The 17,684-nt window shown below is 49.5% G+C and overlaps 1 protein-coding gene across 3 annotated transcripts in view; it reads left to right on the top strand.

Annotated features, from left to right (window-relative positions):
- EPS15 (epidermal growth factor receptor pathway substrate 15) overlaps nt 1-3,285 on the top strand; it is a 94,729-nt gene extending 91,444 nt beyond the window's left edge. For 2 of the 3 annotated variants that reach the window (XM_087820423.1, XM_087820422.1), the window contains exon 25: nt 890-3,285. In XM_087820423.1, coding sequence (XP_087676549.1) covers nt 890-1,036 — 147 coding nt within the window. In that variant the 3' untranslated portion in view covers nt 1,037-3,285. The remainder of the gene's footprint in view (nt 1-889) is intronic. The other variant, XM_087820424.1, reaches the window with a different exon arrangement.
- Nucleotides 3,286-17,684: the final 14,399 nt, after the last annotated feature.

Genomic DNA, 17,684 nt, shown 5'->3' with positions numbered 1-17,684 from the left:
AGCTGAGGCATTTTGCTTATTTCATACTCCAAAATCTCCATATAGTCTAATATAATGCAGCTCATAATAAAAATGTCTTCTTTTTTTCATTATGAAAGATTTGTTAAGTTTTAAAAATTTTAAAGTCAAGTGCCTTAGAAAAAAAAGCTATCATTTTTTAAAAGCCTGACAGTTTCTTTCATTTATCCTATTATGATATTCATCCTATTATGGTATTCCTCTATGTGGCAGAACTTGAAAGCAAGGAGGATCCTTTCATTTAGTATCTGCCAAGATTGCATTTTTGGGTGGATGAAAATGTTTCCCTGACCTTATTACCATTGTTAAGGTTTTATTTAGACTGGGTCAAAAAATTTTCAGTGCCTGCCAAAATCTTTATAATGAATTTAAAAAAAATACTTGGTCTACACCTTGTTTAGTATACCTAGTACTCTTATTTTATTTTATGTATAACAATCATCATATTCTTTGCTTTATAGTTTGTAGTACCTGAAGGTTAGGATAAGGGAGGGAATCACCAGTGGGATTAAATTGAAAATGATTTATCATGTGAGGATGCTCACTGAAGATGAAGTAGTAGATAAAAAGGCTAACCCTCTCCTATTTATAAATCTACTAACTCACCCAAAGCATATACTTTTTAAGATGATGTTTTAATGTTTAGTTTTATAGACTTTCTATCTATCTATAAACTGCATTAATTTTTAAAATAAAATCACATTTAGTAACTGGTAAAACTAAATGTGTTTTCAGGAAAAAAAAAAAATTAACAAGTAACAAGACTATTCCCAGAGTCCTTCGGGTGAAACAAGTAATTAATGTCGTTGGCAAAAACTGTTTTACTCATTGATCTCTTCATTTGTTCATTCATTCGTCTTTTACATGGTAGTATCCCTCTGAAGAAGATATGATTGAATGGGCCAAGAGGGAAAGTGAGAGAGAGGAAGAGCAGAGGCTTGCCCGCCTGAATCAGCAGGAGCAGGAAGACTTAGAACTGGCTATTGCACTCAGCAAGTCTGAGATTTCAGAAGCATGAGGAATTCTCCTGTCCTTTGTCAACCATGTAATACTCTTCTTCCCGAATACTGAAGCTCTTTACAGTGTGTATCAAAACTACCTATGAGCATGGGAATACAAAAGGTTTGAGATTCCTGTAAATGTGACAAAAGTTTGTTTTGTTTTGTTTTTTTAATTCATTTCTGATTTGTCTTCCCCCCACCCCAGAAAAGCAGTAACCCAGTCAGACAGCTCCACCTAGGTCCCTGTTCTGGTGTGCATTTACTGTGCGCTTGTGCCTGCCTCTGCTACTCTCACTAGTGAAGCTAGAGCACCCAAGCTTCTCCCTTCTGGAATATGTAGAAACAGCTTCGCCTCTGCGCTACCCTTGTTCTGAAGTTCCTCTGGTGATAGCCAGTGAGGTTCCTAAAGTGTGCAGTATTCTCCTCTGATTTGAATGGATGAGGGAGGGGAAGGAACATCCTATTTCCTTTAAGATAGTGCAGATTGGCTAGTTTAAAGTGCATGTTTGTGCTTCCATAGAATCAAAACACTGTTTAATTTGTTTTTCATAGACAAGGAAAAATATTTTGCATAAATTGACTCCACTATTGAAAAAGGAATGGTTTAGATTGAACCATTACAGCTTTAAGACTCAATCTTTTCCTAAATAAAAACATTAAAGCCTCATGTGTGAAATATATTTAAAATTTTTTTCTGAATTTAAAGAATTTTAGATAAACAGATACCTCTCCTTAATTTAAATGCTAGACAGTGGAGAAAATTTATCACCTAAAATATACCCATCAGTATAAAGTAAGGAAAAATTGTAACATGGCAGTCATTCTGTCATGGCTGTGGCACTGTCCTCTCTAGTTCATAGTAGGTTTATTTTTGTACTTTTGCAGAAGAAACTTTAGCAAGCTAGCACTGGAAGGTACTTTAGTTTTTTGTATATATATTTTTTGTTTTCTTTAATGAAGGCTCAGTTACTTGAAATGTAAAAACTTTCTCTGAATACAAATGAAAAAAGTGACATGTATTAAGTCATATTGTCCACGCTGGTTTAAAATAGTTTATTCTCTTCATGTTTTTGCCTATGAAATTGGCAGGCTAGCAAAAAAAGAAAAATATATATATATTTTTTAATTGGGAGAGAAGAGACCTGCCAAATTATTAGAGCTCTTCATGTGTTAAAAGCCTGTCTCCTGTAAACTGACTGGGCAGACAAGCTGAATTTGAAATAGACTGTGAAGCAGGCTATAAATTGTACTCTTAATGGTTGTTTTTTTTTGAACATCAGTTACTGACTTAGGTAATGTAGTAAATGCCTGTTTACCAAGATAAAGAAAAATGCACCTAAAAATGAATTTAAAGTCTCTCTGATCACCAAGTCAAAGTGGTATTGATCTGTGTTAATCAGAGTAACTTATTGCCTACCCCATGAATAAATTCCAAAATACCCAATTCATTTCGTCTTGAAATGGTGCTTTTTTTCTCTCCACCCACAATTGGACTGCTGTAGTTCAAGACAAACTTAAACCACTTTCTTGCACTGCTTTTTTCTACTTTTGTAAATTGAAACAGCATAAAAGTCATACATATGAAGCAAGGGCTGCATCATAATCACAAGGCTTTAATTTTGATAAACTAATCCAGTGACTAAGGATATATGCAAAAGTTGATTGAGAAGGTAGTGTTGCGAGTTGTGGTAGGTAGTGGTTTTGGGTTTTTTTCTTCCCCTTACATTTTAGGAAAAAGGTAAGTTGACTTGAACAACCTTCTTTTGCACTGGGAAAATGAATGGATGTTTGAAAAAATATTTTTCTTAATTAAAAAAAACACTCTGGAAAATATTAAATATCTGTAACTTATAAATACCACCTTTTGATGTAATAAGTGTACCCTAATCTTATGTATGTTTAACTGGATTACATAGATTCTTATCTTTTGTTAAAATATGTATACTCAGTGGACCATTATTATATTAAAGTATGTATATATTATATAAATATAAATATATATCTCTATCTTGATGCTCACTTGTGTAGGATGAATGTCTTAGAGTTGTTTTTGATTATATTTTACATTGTTGACTCTGGCTCCACAGCCTGTGCGTGAAAAGGACAGATGAGTATTCCTGCGAGCCAGTGGCACTGCCTACAAAGTGTTAACCATCTTCTACATACTTATTCAGGTTTCTCTCTTTATAGAATTTTCTCTTATGTTTCAAACTTCTAAATTGTAGCCTGTAACTATGAGAACAATAAACTTTAAGTAATAATAAAACATACTATCCATACATCTTATTTGAAATGGAGCTTGTAGGACTGGAAGTTGCTCTGGGTGAGTCAGTGAGTGAGTGGGGACTGAATTCTAGGACATTACTGTGCACCACTGTAGATTTTATAAACACTGCCCCACAGCCCTCCCCCTGCTCCCTTCTGACAGGGTCAGAAATAGAACAGCAGGGCTGTCAATGCTGCTCCATGGGCAGGGCGTGGGCTGGATTGATTGGAAATATAAAGGAGGAACTGGCTGGGTAAGGCGTAGACTATCATCATAGTGACTGTCAGGAGGGCTTGAGAGGTGGCCTGACCAGTAGGAATAAGAAATCAGGATGGATCCCAGCCGGGCGTGGCTCCAGGAGATCGAGGTTCGATTCCTGGTCAGGGCACATGCCCAGGTTGTGGGCTCCATCCCCATTTAGGGGTGTGCAGGAGGCAGCCGACAATGACTCATCATTGATGTTTCTGTCTCTCCCTCTCCCTTTCTCTGAAATCAATGAAGATTAAAAAAAAATCAAGATGGAGAAAGAAGATAAAGGATCACACAGGATTGTTATGGCAATGTGGTTTTGGCTAGTATATGTTGGGACAGTTGTGAGATGAAGGAACTATGTTATATTCATTTAAAAAAAAAAAAGAGGGTGTTGAACATGCAGAGGGTATAGAACTCATGACTCATATTTTCACTTTGAAATTTGTTTTTGGTTCGTTCCATTGACCCCATCTGGCACAAAGGGCTCTCTCTGGCATCGAATCGATGGAAAAAGTAAAACTTATCTGTGCTTTACATCATTACAACCAGAAAATATATCCAAAGTACGGAGACAGGCTTTTACTCCAGTGGCAGTGGCACTTAATACTTGGGGTAGCTCCTGTGGACCCATGCCCTTGTACAGGATCCTAGGTCCTCCACAAAGAACGTACAGCAGTGCACTCTGAAGACCATCAGGCTAGATCTGGGGGGGGTGCAGCGCCCTCTGGATATGGTGCATGAGGGGGGTGGGGACAGGCTCCTCTGTGCTGATAGGTCCGTGGCCGGCTGATTGGGATGTCATCTAGGCACTCAAAATTGAGGTGCTGTGAGTGAGGGGATCTACTGCCAAGCCTCACAGATACTGCTCCCGTCAGAAGTGTTCTTTCTCAACCGCATACCCTTCCATTTCTTACAGCTCCGTTATAGTCTTATGCGACCACTGTCCTTTATGCATTCCATCCTTGACCAAAACATCGTTATCTGGTGCGGGACTATTTTGTGGAAAGGAAGAGACAAGGAAAAGTAGCTGAGGAACTTCTCTGAGCCTGGCACTAAGGCTGTCAATATATTATGCCATTTAACCTTCATAACAGTTAGAAAACATGACTTACTAAGAGATGGGAAAGACTTGGCCAAGACCTCCCTTTCTCACTGCCCCTCCCTCCCCCCAGTAGGGACCAAGCCAGGTTCCAGCCCTGGTGCCTCAGCTCTGGGACCTGCTCGTCCACCACACCAGGCTGCCTTTTGCACACCTTACGAGACTAAGCAGCAACAGAAATCAAACGCAGCAACCCTGGGTCCTGAGCAACAACTGATGTTCTCAAAGAAAACCCTGATTCTTTGCAGCTTCCTGAGGTTTCCTGGCCTTGTAGAAAGAACCCAGACCTTGGAGTCTGATAAACATGGGTCTAAATTCTGGCCTTACCATTTCCCAGCTATGTGACTTTGACTAAATCTCTTAACCTCCCTGGTCCTCAGTGGGGATAACAGTTACTTCACAGGGTTGTGAGGATTAAAGATGATGGATGCATGTCGTTCCTTCACATGGCAGATATTCACTGGGAGCTCTCATGTCCATGTTTAAGAAGACAGAAAAGCTAACAATACATTTTGGGGAAATGTCTATGATTAAAGGGAATAAACTTCAGTCATCTTGAAAGTTTATTAATCCAGAACACATCATTCACTAATGATGGATAAAACTCACATAGTAAGAGTGCACATAACACACACAATGTGTCCAGCACTGGTCTGTACTGTTTGTGTTAACTCATTTAGTTCTCACAATAATCCTTTAGATAGGTGCTGTTATCGCCATTCTACAGAGAGGAAACCGGTTGAGTAACTTTCCTGAAGTCACACGCAGGTATCAAGTGATGAGGCCAAGATTCCAACCCAGGCAGTCTGGCCAGAAAGCAAGGGCAAGAATAAAACCTTATAAAAATAAGATCAGCTTTGGGAAAGTGGTTCATAAATGCTGTATGCGTTCTAAGAGCTTGTGTGGCAGGCAGATGGGCTGGGGTTGAGATACAGAAGAGTCTGGCTGCTTGGGTTGAGTCCTAGCTCTGCCACCTAACTAGCCTTTGTGATCTTGGGCAAATTACTATAGCCTCAGTTTCTCAGCTGTAGAAATTGGGATTGTAAAAGGAACCACCTGTTAGGGTTGTTTTGATGATTAAACATGTAAAGGGTTTAGAATAATGCCTAACAGTTTTAAACAAATGATGGCGATAATGAAGAAGATGGAGAAAAGGGGGGAGAAGAACAGGAAACAGGCTTTGAAGTGTGAGAACCCTGTACCCTGGGACCAAATCCTAGCTCCTAATCTGAACTCAGGAACATTACATTTCTAAACTTCTGACTCAGATATTCTCCAGAGTTGTTACCCAGATTAGAGACAGTGTATGTAAAGGCTCTCAGTGTAGTGCCTGCCGCTGAGTAGAAACCTGATAAATTTTAGTTCCTTCTTCATTTACTCAACACTGCCTGCAGCAGTGGTGCTAGGGTCCACGGGGGAGAAAGATGTGAGGCAAATCTGAAGAGTGAGACTAGGATGGTCCTTGATAACTAGTATAAGGATTAAAAAACGTAGTGCTATTTGCTGTGAGAAAGATAAAAATGTAACCTCCAAAAGGAGTGATTCTTCCATTGGGGAGACAGAGGAGGGCTTCCTGGAGGAAGTGGTGTTGGCTGTGGGCTCAGAGGCTGGGTGAGACTTTAATCCCACCTGGGATTAGACTAGGCTCTGGGCCTTTAAGAGACCAGGCTTCTGAGGCCCTGCGGTGGTCATACCTGTGATCTGGCTGTCTGCAGTGTCCAATGCCGTCAAGCTGGACAAGGCTCTGTGGGCTAAGGGGTTTGGGCCCCTGGGCACACTGTAACTGGAATTTCCAGATCTGGAAGCTCTAGCTTTGTAGTCAGATAAGCAACATTCTCGGGCCCTTGTTGATCTAAGACTATGACATAAGTGCTCAGAGAAAGGGGGAAAGGGGGTATTTTCTCTGCTACCTACCAAGTAAAAGTGAGAGAAACTTCCCAGATGATCCTTGAGGCTTCTGCCCTCTGCTTTGCCCAGGCCTCCCACTCCATGCTCAGCTCACCTGTGGGCCACCGGCAGGGTAGAGGAAGCACCAGATGGAGCAGACAGGCCTGGGTGTAAGACCCAGCTCCAGAGTTTGGTCTCAGGGAAATCAGTTGCCCCTCTGAACCTCAGGTTCATCAACTGTAAAAATGGGGGTATTTCAAAAGATGAAATTAAATAAGAATTGGTGTAAAACACCTGGCTCGGGGCTTGGCATATTAGAAAATGTCTCCTACTTGTCAGAACCAATCACCATTTATTAGACACACGATTTGTGTTGCACAAGTACCAGAGGATAGAGACCCAACCCAAAAGGAGACAGAAATGGCCCCTTAGCCACCCTGCCCCTTGCCCTGTGTTCAACCCCCATCCTCTCTCACGGAGGGAACTCTCCTGGGGCCCCTGAATCCATCCTTTATGCTAGAGCAGGAGTGATCCTTCTCAAGTACCTCCTGCAGGTGCTCTCCTGCTCCATGTCCTTCGCTGAGCCTCCCAGGGAAGCCTGCTGGACCGCACTGCACTGCCAGGGGCTCACCTTGCTCCAGAGCCCATTCTCCTACGTGTTAGTTATGGAAAATAAAAATTTTAAATGCGCATGACCTAAGACAAAATATGGGATTGCAAAGAAAGTCTGTACAGGAGCCAGGCTGTGGCCCATTCTCCTCTGACCACCAACTCCCACCGGGGTTCTGGGCCTCAAAGACCTGTGAACAGGGCCGTAGGCAGCTTCTCCGCCTCTGCTCCCGGCCTGCCCCCCGCCCCTCGCCTCTGTGCCGCACACTGGGCAGTAGTCCCAAGCCCCTGGCCCTATTCCGGTGCCGCCCTGGCCACGCAGGTTCTGCACTTAGGCAGAAGGGAAAGGCGTCGGTGACCCCATCGTCCATCTGAACAAGCTCTAGACTGGGAGTGGAGGGGCCTGGGGTAGGTCCTGGTGCTTCCACCACTGACCCCCTTTGTGACCTTGAGCAAATCCCTGCTCGTCCCGGGCTCAGTTTCTTCTTGTGACTAATGATGACTCTTGGTGGCTCTGGACCGAGGTGGTCTTACCCTGGGACCCCGGGTTTGCTCGCGGGAGGGGACACCGACTCCCTTGCCAGGCAGGAAGGCGCCCGGCCCGGCGGGGCCGGGGAGGGGCCTCCGGTCCGGCCCCGCCCCGCCCCGCGCGCCCCGTCCAGGTGCCGCCGGAGCCGCAGCGCCCGCCACCCAGCGCCGCCACGAGGGGCCGCCCGCGCCCCCTCCGCGTCCGGCCGGGGCCCATGGCCTTTCTGACCGCCTGGAAGGGAGCGGCCTCGGGGAAGCGCGACCGCAGGTACCGAGCGGGGCGGGGACTGGGCGGGAGGCGCGGACGGGACCGAGGGGCGGCTGGGGAACCACCGGCGGGGGCAGGGGCGGCTGCGGGGCACCGCTGAAGACGCGGTGCGCGGGCTGCTGGGCTCGGGAAGCCGCCCGAGGGGCAGTCCAGCGCCTCTCTCACCCCCACGAGCCCCCTGCTTGCCGGGTACGACCCCCAGCAGGGCCCCCATCCAGATCCCACTCAAGCCCCACTTTCCCTGCTGCAACCTGTGGGCACCTGCAAGGGCAACTCAAGCGATCTGGACCTCGGGCGGGTTGGGAGTCAGGTTTGGGCAGCGGAGGCCCCCCTCGTAGGCGCCCCTTGTGCACCTGGTCCTTCCCCAGGGAAGCATGAGTGGAGAGGTGGGGACCCTTTGAGCCCTGACAGGCAAGAGCAGGCACACTATCCCCCTGAGGGATTGTCCACATCTAGGGGTAGCAGTGGGGGAGGGGGGCATCCTGGGTCCCCGTTCAGGTCCGTGGTGGAATTATATGCACCACAGATCCTCCAAGGTCAACCCTTCAGAGATGTGTCAATGCCTCCTGTGTGTCACCTCCACCTCCCCAGTTGTCCCCACCTCCTGGATGAGTTGGTGTCTCTAGATGTGTTCCCATGAGACACGGAAGAGGAGACAGCCCTGATCTCTCTTCTGAGCTGTCTTGCCCTCCAACTCCTTACCTTTACATATTTAAAATTTGCCCTGTTACCCCCGGAGGAAGACAATCCAACTCACCTCTCAGTGCCTCCCTCTGATTGTCCTATGAGCACCTCAAAACTCAGCAAACCCTAAGTCAAACTTCCCATCTTCACCCCCAAACCTGTTCCTCCTCCTGCTTTCCCATCTCAGAGAATGGCACAGTCATCCACCCAGTTACCTAATCCTGGAACCTGGGAGTTATCCCTCTCCCTTCCCTCCCCTCCCTCCAGTCTGCAAGTTCTGCTGGTTTTATCTCCTGGATGCTTCTCAGAGCTGTGTCCATTCCCCTTGGAGTGTTGCAGCAACCCCTAACTTTCCCAGTTCCTCCAGTCTCCTCCTTTCCATGCTTCCTTCAGATTGGTCTCTTCTAAAACACAAACCAGACTAGTCATTTTCTGCTTTAAAACCCTTCCATGCTCAAGGTTAAAGTTCAAGACTCTCAAGGGGGGAGGCTGTGGCCTGCCCAGGCCTGTTTCCCATCATTCCCTGACCCTCACTCTGGTCCACCAACGCCAGATGGCTTTGCAGTGCTCTCACAATGGTGCCAGGCTGCTGGGGTAGCTCTGCGTGGAATGCCTTCCTCCACTCCTGACACTAACCCCGTAAGACTCAACTTTATGTGACCTCTTTTAGACAGGCTTTCTGACCCCACCCTTGAGTCAGACTCAGGGGTATTCAGGGCTCCAGCATCTTTGCTTTCCTCTCGTGGCTCTCATTCAGTCTTTCAACAAACATTGTTGAGCATGTACCATGTTCCAGGCAATTGTAGTAGGCGCTGGAGATATGCTATTACTTCACACATACAAGTCCCTACTCTCAGGAGACCATGTTCTAGTAGGAAAGAGAGACTAAACTAGTAGGCAGATAAAGAAGTAAACACCAGATAGATGCTGTCTAAGGCTTAAAATGGGGTGATGTGATAAACTGTAAAACTGACCATGCCCAGAGCATTCCTGGAAGAGAGGAGAGCTCATGTCCAAGCCTGAGGTGTGCCTGAAGAGCAGAAAAGGATTGTTGAGGTTCAATGCCTGATGGGATCCCAGAGGCCAGCTGCCCAGAACAAACAGGACAAGGTGTTAGGATTTCATGGTGTGTTGAGAAGCCACTAGAGGGCGTTAGGGAGGAGATTTGCATATTTTAAGGTGACCCGGCTACTCCATGGGGAAAGGATTTTGTGCACAGACAGACCTCTTCAACACTGGGTCACAGTCACCCTTTTCTGTCTCCCCACTGCACGTGGAGAGTAGACAGGTTTCATCAGCTCCCATGTCCCCAGAGCCAGCACAAAATGGGGCTTAGAGTATGCTTCAGTTTTGATGAGGGGATGGGGGAATGGTTTTTGAGGAGGGTGAGATACCCTGGCTAGGGTGGTGAGGAGTGTCTGTGTCCAGATGGATTTCTTGTCCAGGGCCTGCCCTGTCTGTAAGAATCCAGCTGTGCTCTGTCCTCTAGGCACCTGGGAGCCTTCTGAGTTTCAAACGTATATATACTGCTACTGTCACAGTGTGGAGGGAGGCAGGGAGACCAGAGGGGAGGCTGGTGTGATTACCCAGGACAGAGGCTGGGTGTGGATTAGTAGAATGGAAGGAATGGGGGAAAAGAAGCTAAGAATGGACAGGCTGGGAGGTGAGATCCAGAATCACTAATGATGGGAGGGAGGTGAGAGACAGTGAGGAGGAGGGAAGAAGGGGGACTCTGGCCAAGTAGAGTCCTCTACATCCCTCCATGGGCCTGTGTGAGGGAGTATGCCTGAGGGACTGACCACATGTACCTTTGTACTTCAGGGAACTTGCAAGGCACAAATGCCCAGAAAATTCTTTGCACCCATTTGCCCCCACCAGGACTCACCCTGAGGCACAAACCCAGGTCTCCATTCTCCCAGCTTAGGACCTGTGACTTCTCCACTCTCCCCTCACCCACCACACTGCCTTGTCTCCCACAGCCTGGCCAAAGGGTGAAGAGCTTGGGAGAGTCCTCAGACTGTACTCTGCCAATTACTTATTGGCTCTGTGACCCTGGTTCAGTTACTTGACTTGTGTGAACCTCAGTTTATCCAGCTAAAAAGTAATAGCTACTCACTGAGAGGTGGAATACCTAGTGAAGTCACATTGGTAAAGGACCTAATAGCCACTGGGACATATCTGATCAGTGTTCTGTAAATGCGAGGTCATTTCCCTCTTGCACTGGTATGAGGTAACCTTCCTTCAGAGATATTTGCATTGAACAGAGGGGATTTCTGAGAGGTTTGGGAGCCAATTATGGGATTCTGGGCACAGGGTTAGGTAGTGTGAACTGAAGGTTGTTGGCATCAATTTGACACCAACAGAAATCCCCAAATTGGGGTGTGGTGAAAAATGAAACTTTATTCAGTGCAAACAGCTCAATTGTGATACCTCCCTGAAAACAGCATGGCTCTTAAGTGGCGCTGGGACCCGGGGGCTCCAGGGCCAGGCCCCTCTCTGGCTGGACAGCTCTGCTCCTGCATTGGTCTGCTCTAGCTCCCTTCAGCAAGACTCCAGCCAGGGGAAAAGTGGTCTTAAATCTTCTGGAAAATAAAAGTGTGCTCTCAGAGCCAGAGGGGAGCTGACTTATATAAACAGAATGCCTTGCCCCTGGTCCATGTTTCGGTTTGTCCTCAGGCAAATGAGGACTCCAAATCTTCACAATTTGATTGGTCCAAAAGGCACTGTCCTGATTGGTCAGAATGGAGCCACTCTGAGTGGTCAGTGAAGAAGCTGATGGGGATGTAACTGCATAGCTCCAGTTGGATGGGAAAAGCCTGGTCCTATTGGTTGAGGTAGGTTCCAGGAACTCCTTTATAAAGGCTGGCTGGTCTGGCAGAGGCAGAGTGCGCAAGGCAGCTCTGTGCAGGAGCGGGCAGCTTAGTGCAGGCTTCCCCCTGAAGTGCAGTTTGCCTGAGAGGCCCCTGCGTAGAAATGGCTACTAGGCTCTGTTTTTTTTAATTTGTGCCCAATTAGCCACCGGAAGCCATTCTTAGTAGGTATCTTCTTTCTCATAGTCCACAGTAGCTGGGAACTGTTACATGAGGGAAATAACACCCATGCATCTTACACAATGTAGACCACTTGGCCTACAAATAGGGCCCCTTCCCAGCCATACCAGTAGCCCCTGCTCCTGTAGGAGATAGCACCTGGAACAAAGGGGGAGTGTGGGCAGGCAGGTTGCTTTTGAGAGAGTAATTGACAGAGCTGCTCTGGGAGGGAGGGGCATCCCCAAGAATGGAGGGCTGCTGTGGCTGCTGTGGACAGAATTCTTGCTCTTGGTTTGAGCCTGAGCTCAAGGAGCTCTCCGATGCCTCCAGGTAGGGAGTTTCTAATTTGATGACTGGAATCCTTGGGCATCTTTTGTGTCTCTTCCTTGGGACTGGATCTGGACTTAAGGCCAGTACTGAGTTTTCACCTCTGTAGTTCTCAGATCCTTTGAGTTGATTATCAGACTTGTCATTTTAAAATCCAAGATTCTCTGCTGTTGCAGCTTCTGATTCCAGGATTCTGATAACCCCTGTTGCCTCTTAAGAAGCAGGGAAGCGTAACAGAAGATTTTTATGATTCTATGGCCCTTCTCCAAGCCCCTCAGCCATCCCGGAAGGAGCCCTGTTCCAAGTGCTTTATGTATATTACCTCATTTGATCCTTGCGACAACCCAGTGAGGTTGGTGCCACCAGTATCCCCATTTCAGAGATGAAGTCAAGGTATCAGAGCGGGATTGTAAGCCCTGGCTTGCACACCTGCTCTCTAAACCACTCCCTGCCCTGCCTCAAGCTAGTAGGGTGACTTGCTTGGGGCTTCACAGCTAGACATGGTGGGCCGGGAGTCTAGCCAGATCTTCCTGGCTCTGCAGCCCAAGTTCTAATCCCTGACAAGATGCCACTCAATGCCAGAAATTCCTCATTAGAGCTCTGCCTCCTCTTTCCAATCAAACTGTTTTGGGGCCCTAGCCAGTTTGGCTCAGTAGTTAGACCATCAGCCCGAGGACTGAAGGGTCCAGGGTTTGATTCCGGCCAAGGGCCCATACCTCGGTTGCAGGCTCGATCTCCCGCCCTGGTCGGTGCATGTGCAGGAGGCAGCCAATCAATGCAACTCTCTCACATTGATGTTTCTCTCTCTCTTTCACTCTCTCTGAAAAGCAATGGAAAAAACATCCTCAGGTGAGGATTAAAAACAAAAAAAACACACACAAAAAATGTTTGTGGTCCGTGGTGCCTAACTTGGGCTCCTTCCCTAGACCCACCCTTAGCAGCTCCTGGAAACCAGACTTTGGTAGAAGAGCTCTGATCCCAGAACTGAGAACAGGGAGGACCCTTAATCTCCTGGTCCAGTCTTCTCTCCTCTTTATATTGGGCAAGAGGATGAAAACTAAGGGCCAGAGTGGGGCCGTAACTTGACCAAGGTTACTCAGCTGGTGCGAGTGAGATTGGGGGGGGGGGTAGGAGAATGGCCGGAGGAGCAGGCCTAGATCTTCCCCACTGGCCCCTCTCCTGGGAACATTTAAGAGCTGTGACTGTTACAGCCCTCTTCAAGAGCCCTTTGTTGCGGAGCCTGTTGTGAATTATTAACGAGCTTGTAACCTGCTGGGTGGGGCTCACTCACTTTAAGACAGCCCGTTTCTCTGCCACCAGCTCCTTCTGCTGAAGGGGGAGAGCTCAGGAGTCTGAGGGCTCTGGGAGTTCTGGCTGGCAGACACAGCAGGGTGGGGGCAAGGGCACTTCATGCAAGGGAAAAACATAGAGGAAGGGACTAAGAAGGGGGCTGAGAATGGTGAAAGGGACAAGAGGTCACCCAAGTAATGCACAGCAGGTTTCACAGTATCCCTAAGAGGTTGGGACATTTATCCCAGGTTTACAGATGGAAAGACTGAGGTTCAGAGAGGAAGAAGCAGTGCTGACTTCACAGCTTAAGCTCTTTCTACAACAATGGCACCACTTTTCACACGTTACACCCCCATTTATGTGATCCCCATATCCCCACAATTTCCCCAAGGATAAATAGTCAAGACCTGGGTTTATGCTATGGCTAGACCTGAGTCCAAGTTACACTTGGTACAAGCCTGTTTTCTCATCTGTAGGATGGGAGATAAAGCTACCACAGAGCTTTCTGGAGCATTCTGAGGAGGTTTCACTAAACAAATATTTTTAGAGGGCCTTCTTAAGCTAAGAGATGGTACAGGTGAAAGCAGTCCATGCGAGGTCCTTAGGGCCATGGAAAAGTGCAGTGAGCCCAGTGATTTGTCCTTGTGAGTGGGAGGAAATGAGGGAGGAATGCAGGCCTGGTATCTCCGAGGCACACAGAACCAGGAAACTGGTCCCTGGCAGGGGAGGAAGGGACACAGGACTAGGATGCTCTCCTGGTCCCCAGAGCTTGGCTGTCAGCTCAAGTTGGGGATGGGCAGGTGGGTTGGGAGGTGGAAATAATGGTGACTCACAGACTCCTTCCTCAGGGTTGGGACTATGCCAGAGTTCCTGGGGGCTGGGAACTGCCCCAGTGGAGTCCCTCTAAGGGGTGAGCCACTCTGATGCTCTGACTCACCAGGGGAGTGGCTCCAGCATCTGTCACTGCCAGGGTGTGGGGAGAGTTCCAGCTCCGAAGGCAGCTTGGCTGCTTATCTTGCTGATCCTCAGCTGTCATCTGTAAAAGGCGGAGAATGACAGCATCTGCCTCACCACCACCGCCACCGTCATCAGAGCACCTACATGGCAGTGTGCTCCACGCCAGGCACCATTCTTTACATTTTACACACATGGATCTTGATCCTCACAAGGCCCCATTGTAGTTATTATTTCCATTTAACTGATGAGGTAACTGAGGCTTAGAGAGGTGGTTAAAAGTGAGCATTAAATGAGATAATCTCTGTTATACACTTAACATGTGTGATTCATAATAAGTCTTTGAGGACTGTCAGTTGTTGTTATAATCACCTCCGAGGGAAATGGTAAGGGGCCCACCCCAGTGTTCATGTTTAGAGGTTAGTCAGGCACTGACAGAGATGTCTGGCCAGGCCCGAGCCTCCAGAAGCTCCCAGTCTGACGGTGGAGACAGTCAGATACAATCCTCGCTCCACCACCAGCACACACAGATGGTGTCAGACCAGGCAGATTAAGGCAGGTCAGAGAGGATTAGGGCAGTGTGTGCCCAGGGAGGGAGGGCCTCTGGGAAGAGGTGGCTTCTAAACTAAAACCTGCAGGGCCAGTAGGAGTTTTGACATATGGCAGGTTCTTAGTAAATGTTGGTTGAGTACAGTGAAGATTTACCTTGAAGTTAATGTAGCATAAAGAACCTCTCTCTCACTCACATGGTTCCTGCCAAGACTCTGGAGGATCCTGGCAATTTTACATGTTTTGTAAATTTGTACTTTTTTTTTTTTAAAGAAATCTTTCAATTGTAAACTTCTGCATTGACCCATGGTTAAATGAATGAATAAGTGACAAGGGAGGAAGGTGTGTTCCAGGGAGCAGGAACAGCATGTGCAAGTGCCTAGATATTTGAAAGTGCATGGCATGTGATAGCGACCCCCCAGCCACATCACCCAGGCCCCTCTTTACATATGTTGCTGGTCTTCTCACCAGCTTTATAAACTGCAGCTGTCATCAGTGTGCCTTTGTCCACCTCCATGCTTTCATCCACGCTGTTCTCCCATCTGGAGCACTCTTTCCATGACTTCATTGTATATAAATAATATAAACTTCAAGGGTCAACTCTGTGCCCACCTTCTGCAGGAAGCCCCCAGGCCCCTCCGGTCTATGTAGCACTTTCCCGTATCTGGATTTCTATAGCCAATGGTGGACGTCATCATAGCCTGCGCCTTGTAGTTAATTATCTTTTTGCGCCTATGCCTGAGAATCCCAAAGGTGGGATGAACTTTGGAAGTGAGCATCTAGCCTCTGCTCATATCTGGGCAGGATATGACCTCGCCACCTTTGCAGATAGCCTGTTTAGATTTAAACAGCACTCCCCGAGCCTCTCCCCTGTGCCACCAGGCCCTATCTTTCTGCCTCTCCTGGGACCAAGTCCAAACCCTCTTCCCACCACAGCTGCTTCGGCAAACTCCTCCTGCTTCCTCTTCTGACATCCTAGCTGAACCACTGGTGCTACAGTCCCTCCTCCTCCTGTCCCCTGCCTTGGTGAACCCACAGCTCTAATGGCAGCCACGTGGTCTGATGAGTCACTGGTTAAGAGCATCTGGGGCCTAGGGGTGGTGGCTGGTTAACTCCTCATGGGCCAGTGGTTCTTTCTGCCAGGAGACCAGGTGGGCTTCAACCCTGGCCCCTAGACACGTACCTCAGGTCTGGGCACAGTGGGCATCTGAGGGGTGGTACAGGTGACTCTCACGTAGGCACTGGGGATTCAGCGGAGAGGGAGCCCAGGGGGCAGCAGGCAAGAGTGTAACCTCTGTCGTCAGAAGGGCTGGGTTCCCATCACAACCTGCCATTTATTAGGTGAATGCCTTTGAGCAAGTCACATGAACTCTGTGCCTCAGTTTTCCCATCTGTAAAATGGCAGTTAGGGGGATTTTTTTGAGAAGGCGAGTGTGACCTGTTGGCTAGCAGTGAGTGCTAAACCGCATGATTTCGACCTTTTTGTCTCCGCAAACACAGTCACCAGTGGGCAAATCCAAGCCTGACTCTAGAGGCCCGGACTTTCTGTGCATGAGTGCCCCCCACCAATGAGCGCGGGCGGGTGACAGGGCTCGGTCGGGCGCTGCGAGGCCGAGGCCGAGGCCCAGCGTGGAGGCGGGGCAGTGTCGGGGAGAGCGGGAGCCTAGGGAAGAACTTTCTGGCCCCAAATAGGTGGGGCTGTGCGGGGAGCGCGCGAGCTCCGGGTCCCCGGGGGCCGCGCGCAGAGGGTGCCCGGGCATGGGCCTCGCGGGCCGTGGCGCCCGCGGCTCTGGCCCGTCGGAGCCGGGGTGGGGGCGCTCGGGGCGGGCGGCGGCCGCGGCCCCACCGCGCGGGTGGGCAGCCCGAGGCCGGCCCGGCCCCGCCGCCTTCCCCGCCCCCGGCGCGCCCCTCCCCGGCCGCCGCGTCCGCAGCTCCGCGCACAGCGCCCGGCTCGGGTCCAGGCGGCAGCACCTGGGCCGCGTCCGGCGTCCGCGGGGGCCCGCCGCCCGCCCCCCTCCGCGATGACCACGGCCGGCTCCCCGGGCGCCCTGCCCGCCGGGTAAGTGCGCGGCGGGGACGGCCCGGGGGGCGCGGGCCGGGGCCGGGCCCGGGCCCGGGGCGTGGGGCGGGCGCCCAGCCGGCCTCCCCGCGCCACCCACCCGCGGCCCGCACTGCGGCGTCCAGCCCCCCGGGGCGCCCCGCCCGCCTCCCAGCGCTGCGGCCGAGGGGAGCGGGGGAGGGGGCTGCGGGCGCTCCTGCGGGGAGAGCGGAGGGGGGCGACCCTGGGTCGTCACTCCCATCTGGGTCCCAACTTTCTCACGAATCAGTAGTAACAGGCCATCCACCTTCAGGGCCGCCTTGCTCCCCTAGTGGCCTTTACACCTGTGGGTGGACCCGTTATCACCTCCGTTACAGACGGGGAAACTGAGGCATAGCTTTTAAGTCACTTGTCTCAGGTCACCCAGGAGGTGAGCGGCGGGTCTGGGATTTGAACCCAGCTCCCTTTGATGCCAGAGCCCCCACCCGCAGGCCACACTACCTCATCTTCAGGGATATTTAGAGGAATTAAAAGGCTAAGAAATGAACCAGCCAAGCCCATTGGGCACAGCAGGAACCAGGGGAGTAAAGGTGGGTGTTGTCACTTTCCGTGTGGCTCTCCTGCCCACCCCTGCGCTAACCCCACTGAGCAACCCTGGACGACCCCTCCTCTGCCCCTGTAGCAGTGACAGCTGCTAATTGCTGGGACATAAGGAGCAACTCCTCCCCCAGTGGGTAGGGGGCCGCTGCTGGGAGCCTGTACTGCTGGGAAGTTGCTGGTTGGAGATCTCGCCCAGGTGAACTGGGAGGGGTGCCAGCCCTGCCTGGAGCCTCACCACCAGGGACAATATTTGCCAAGGGCCTCAGGGCTAACACTTGAACAGGG

The sequence above is a fragment of the Miniopterus natalensis genome, chromosome 9 (assembly GCF_054644295.1).
Source record: "Miniopterus natalensis isolate mMinNat1 chromosome 9, mMinNat1.hap1, whole genome shotgun sequence".
In the NCBI taxonomy this organism is placed as follows: Eukaryota; Metazoa; Chordata; class Mammalia; order Chiroptera; family Miniopteridae; genus Miniopterus; species Miniopterus natalensis.
The sequence above is the reverse complement of the archived record's forward strand: the minus strand, read 5'-3'. Positions and strand labels throughout refer to the sequence as shown.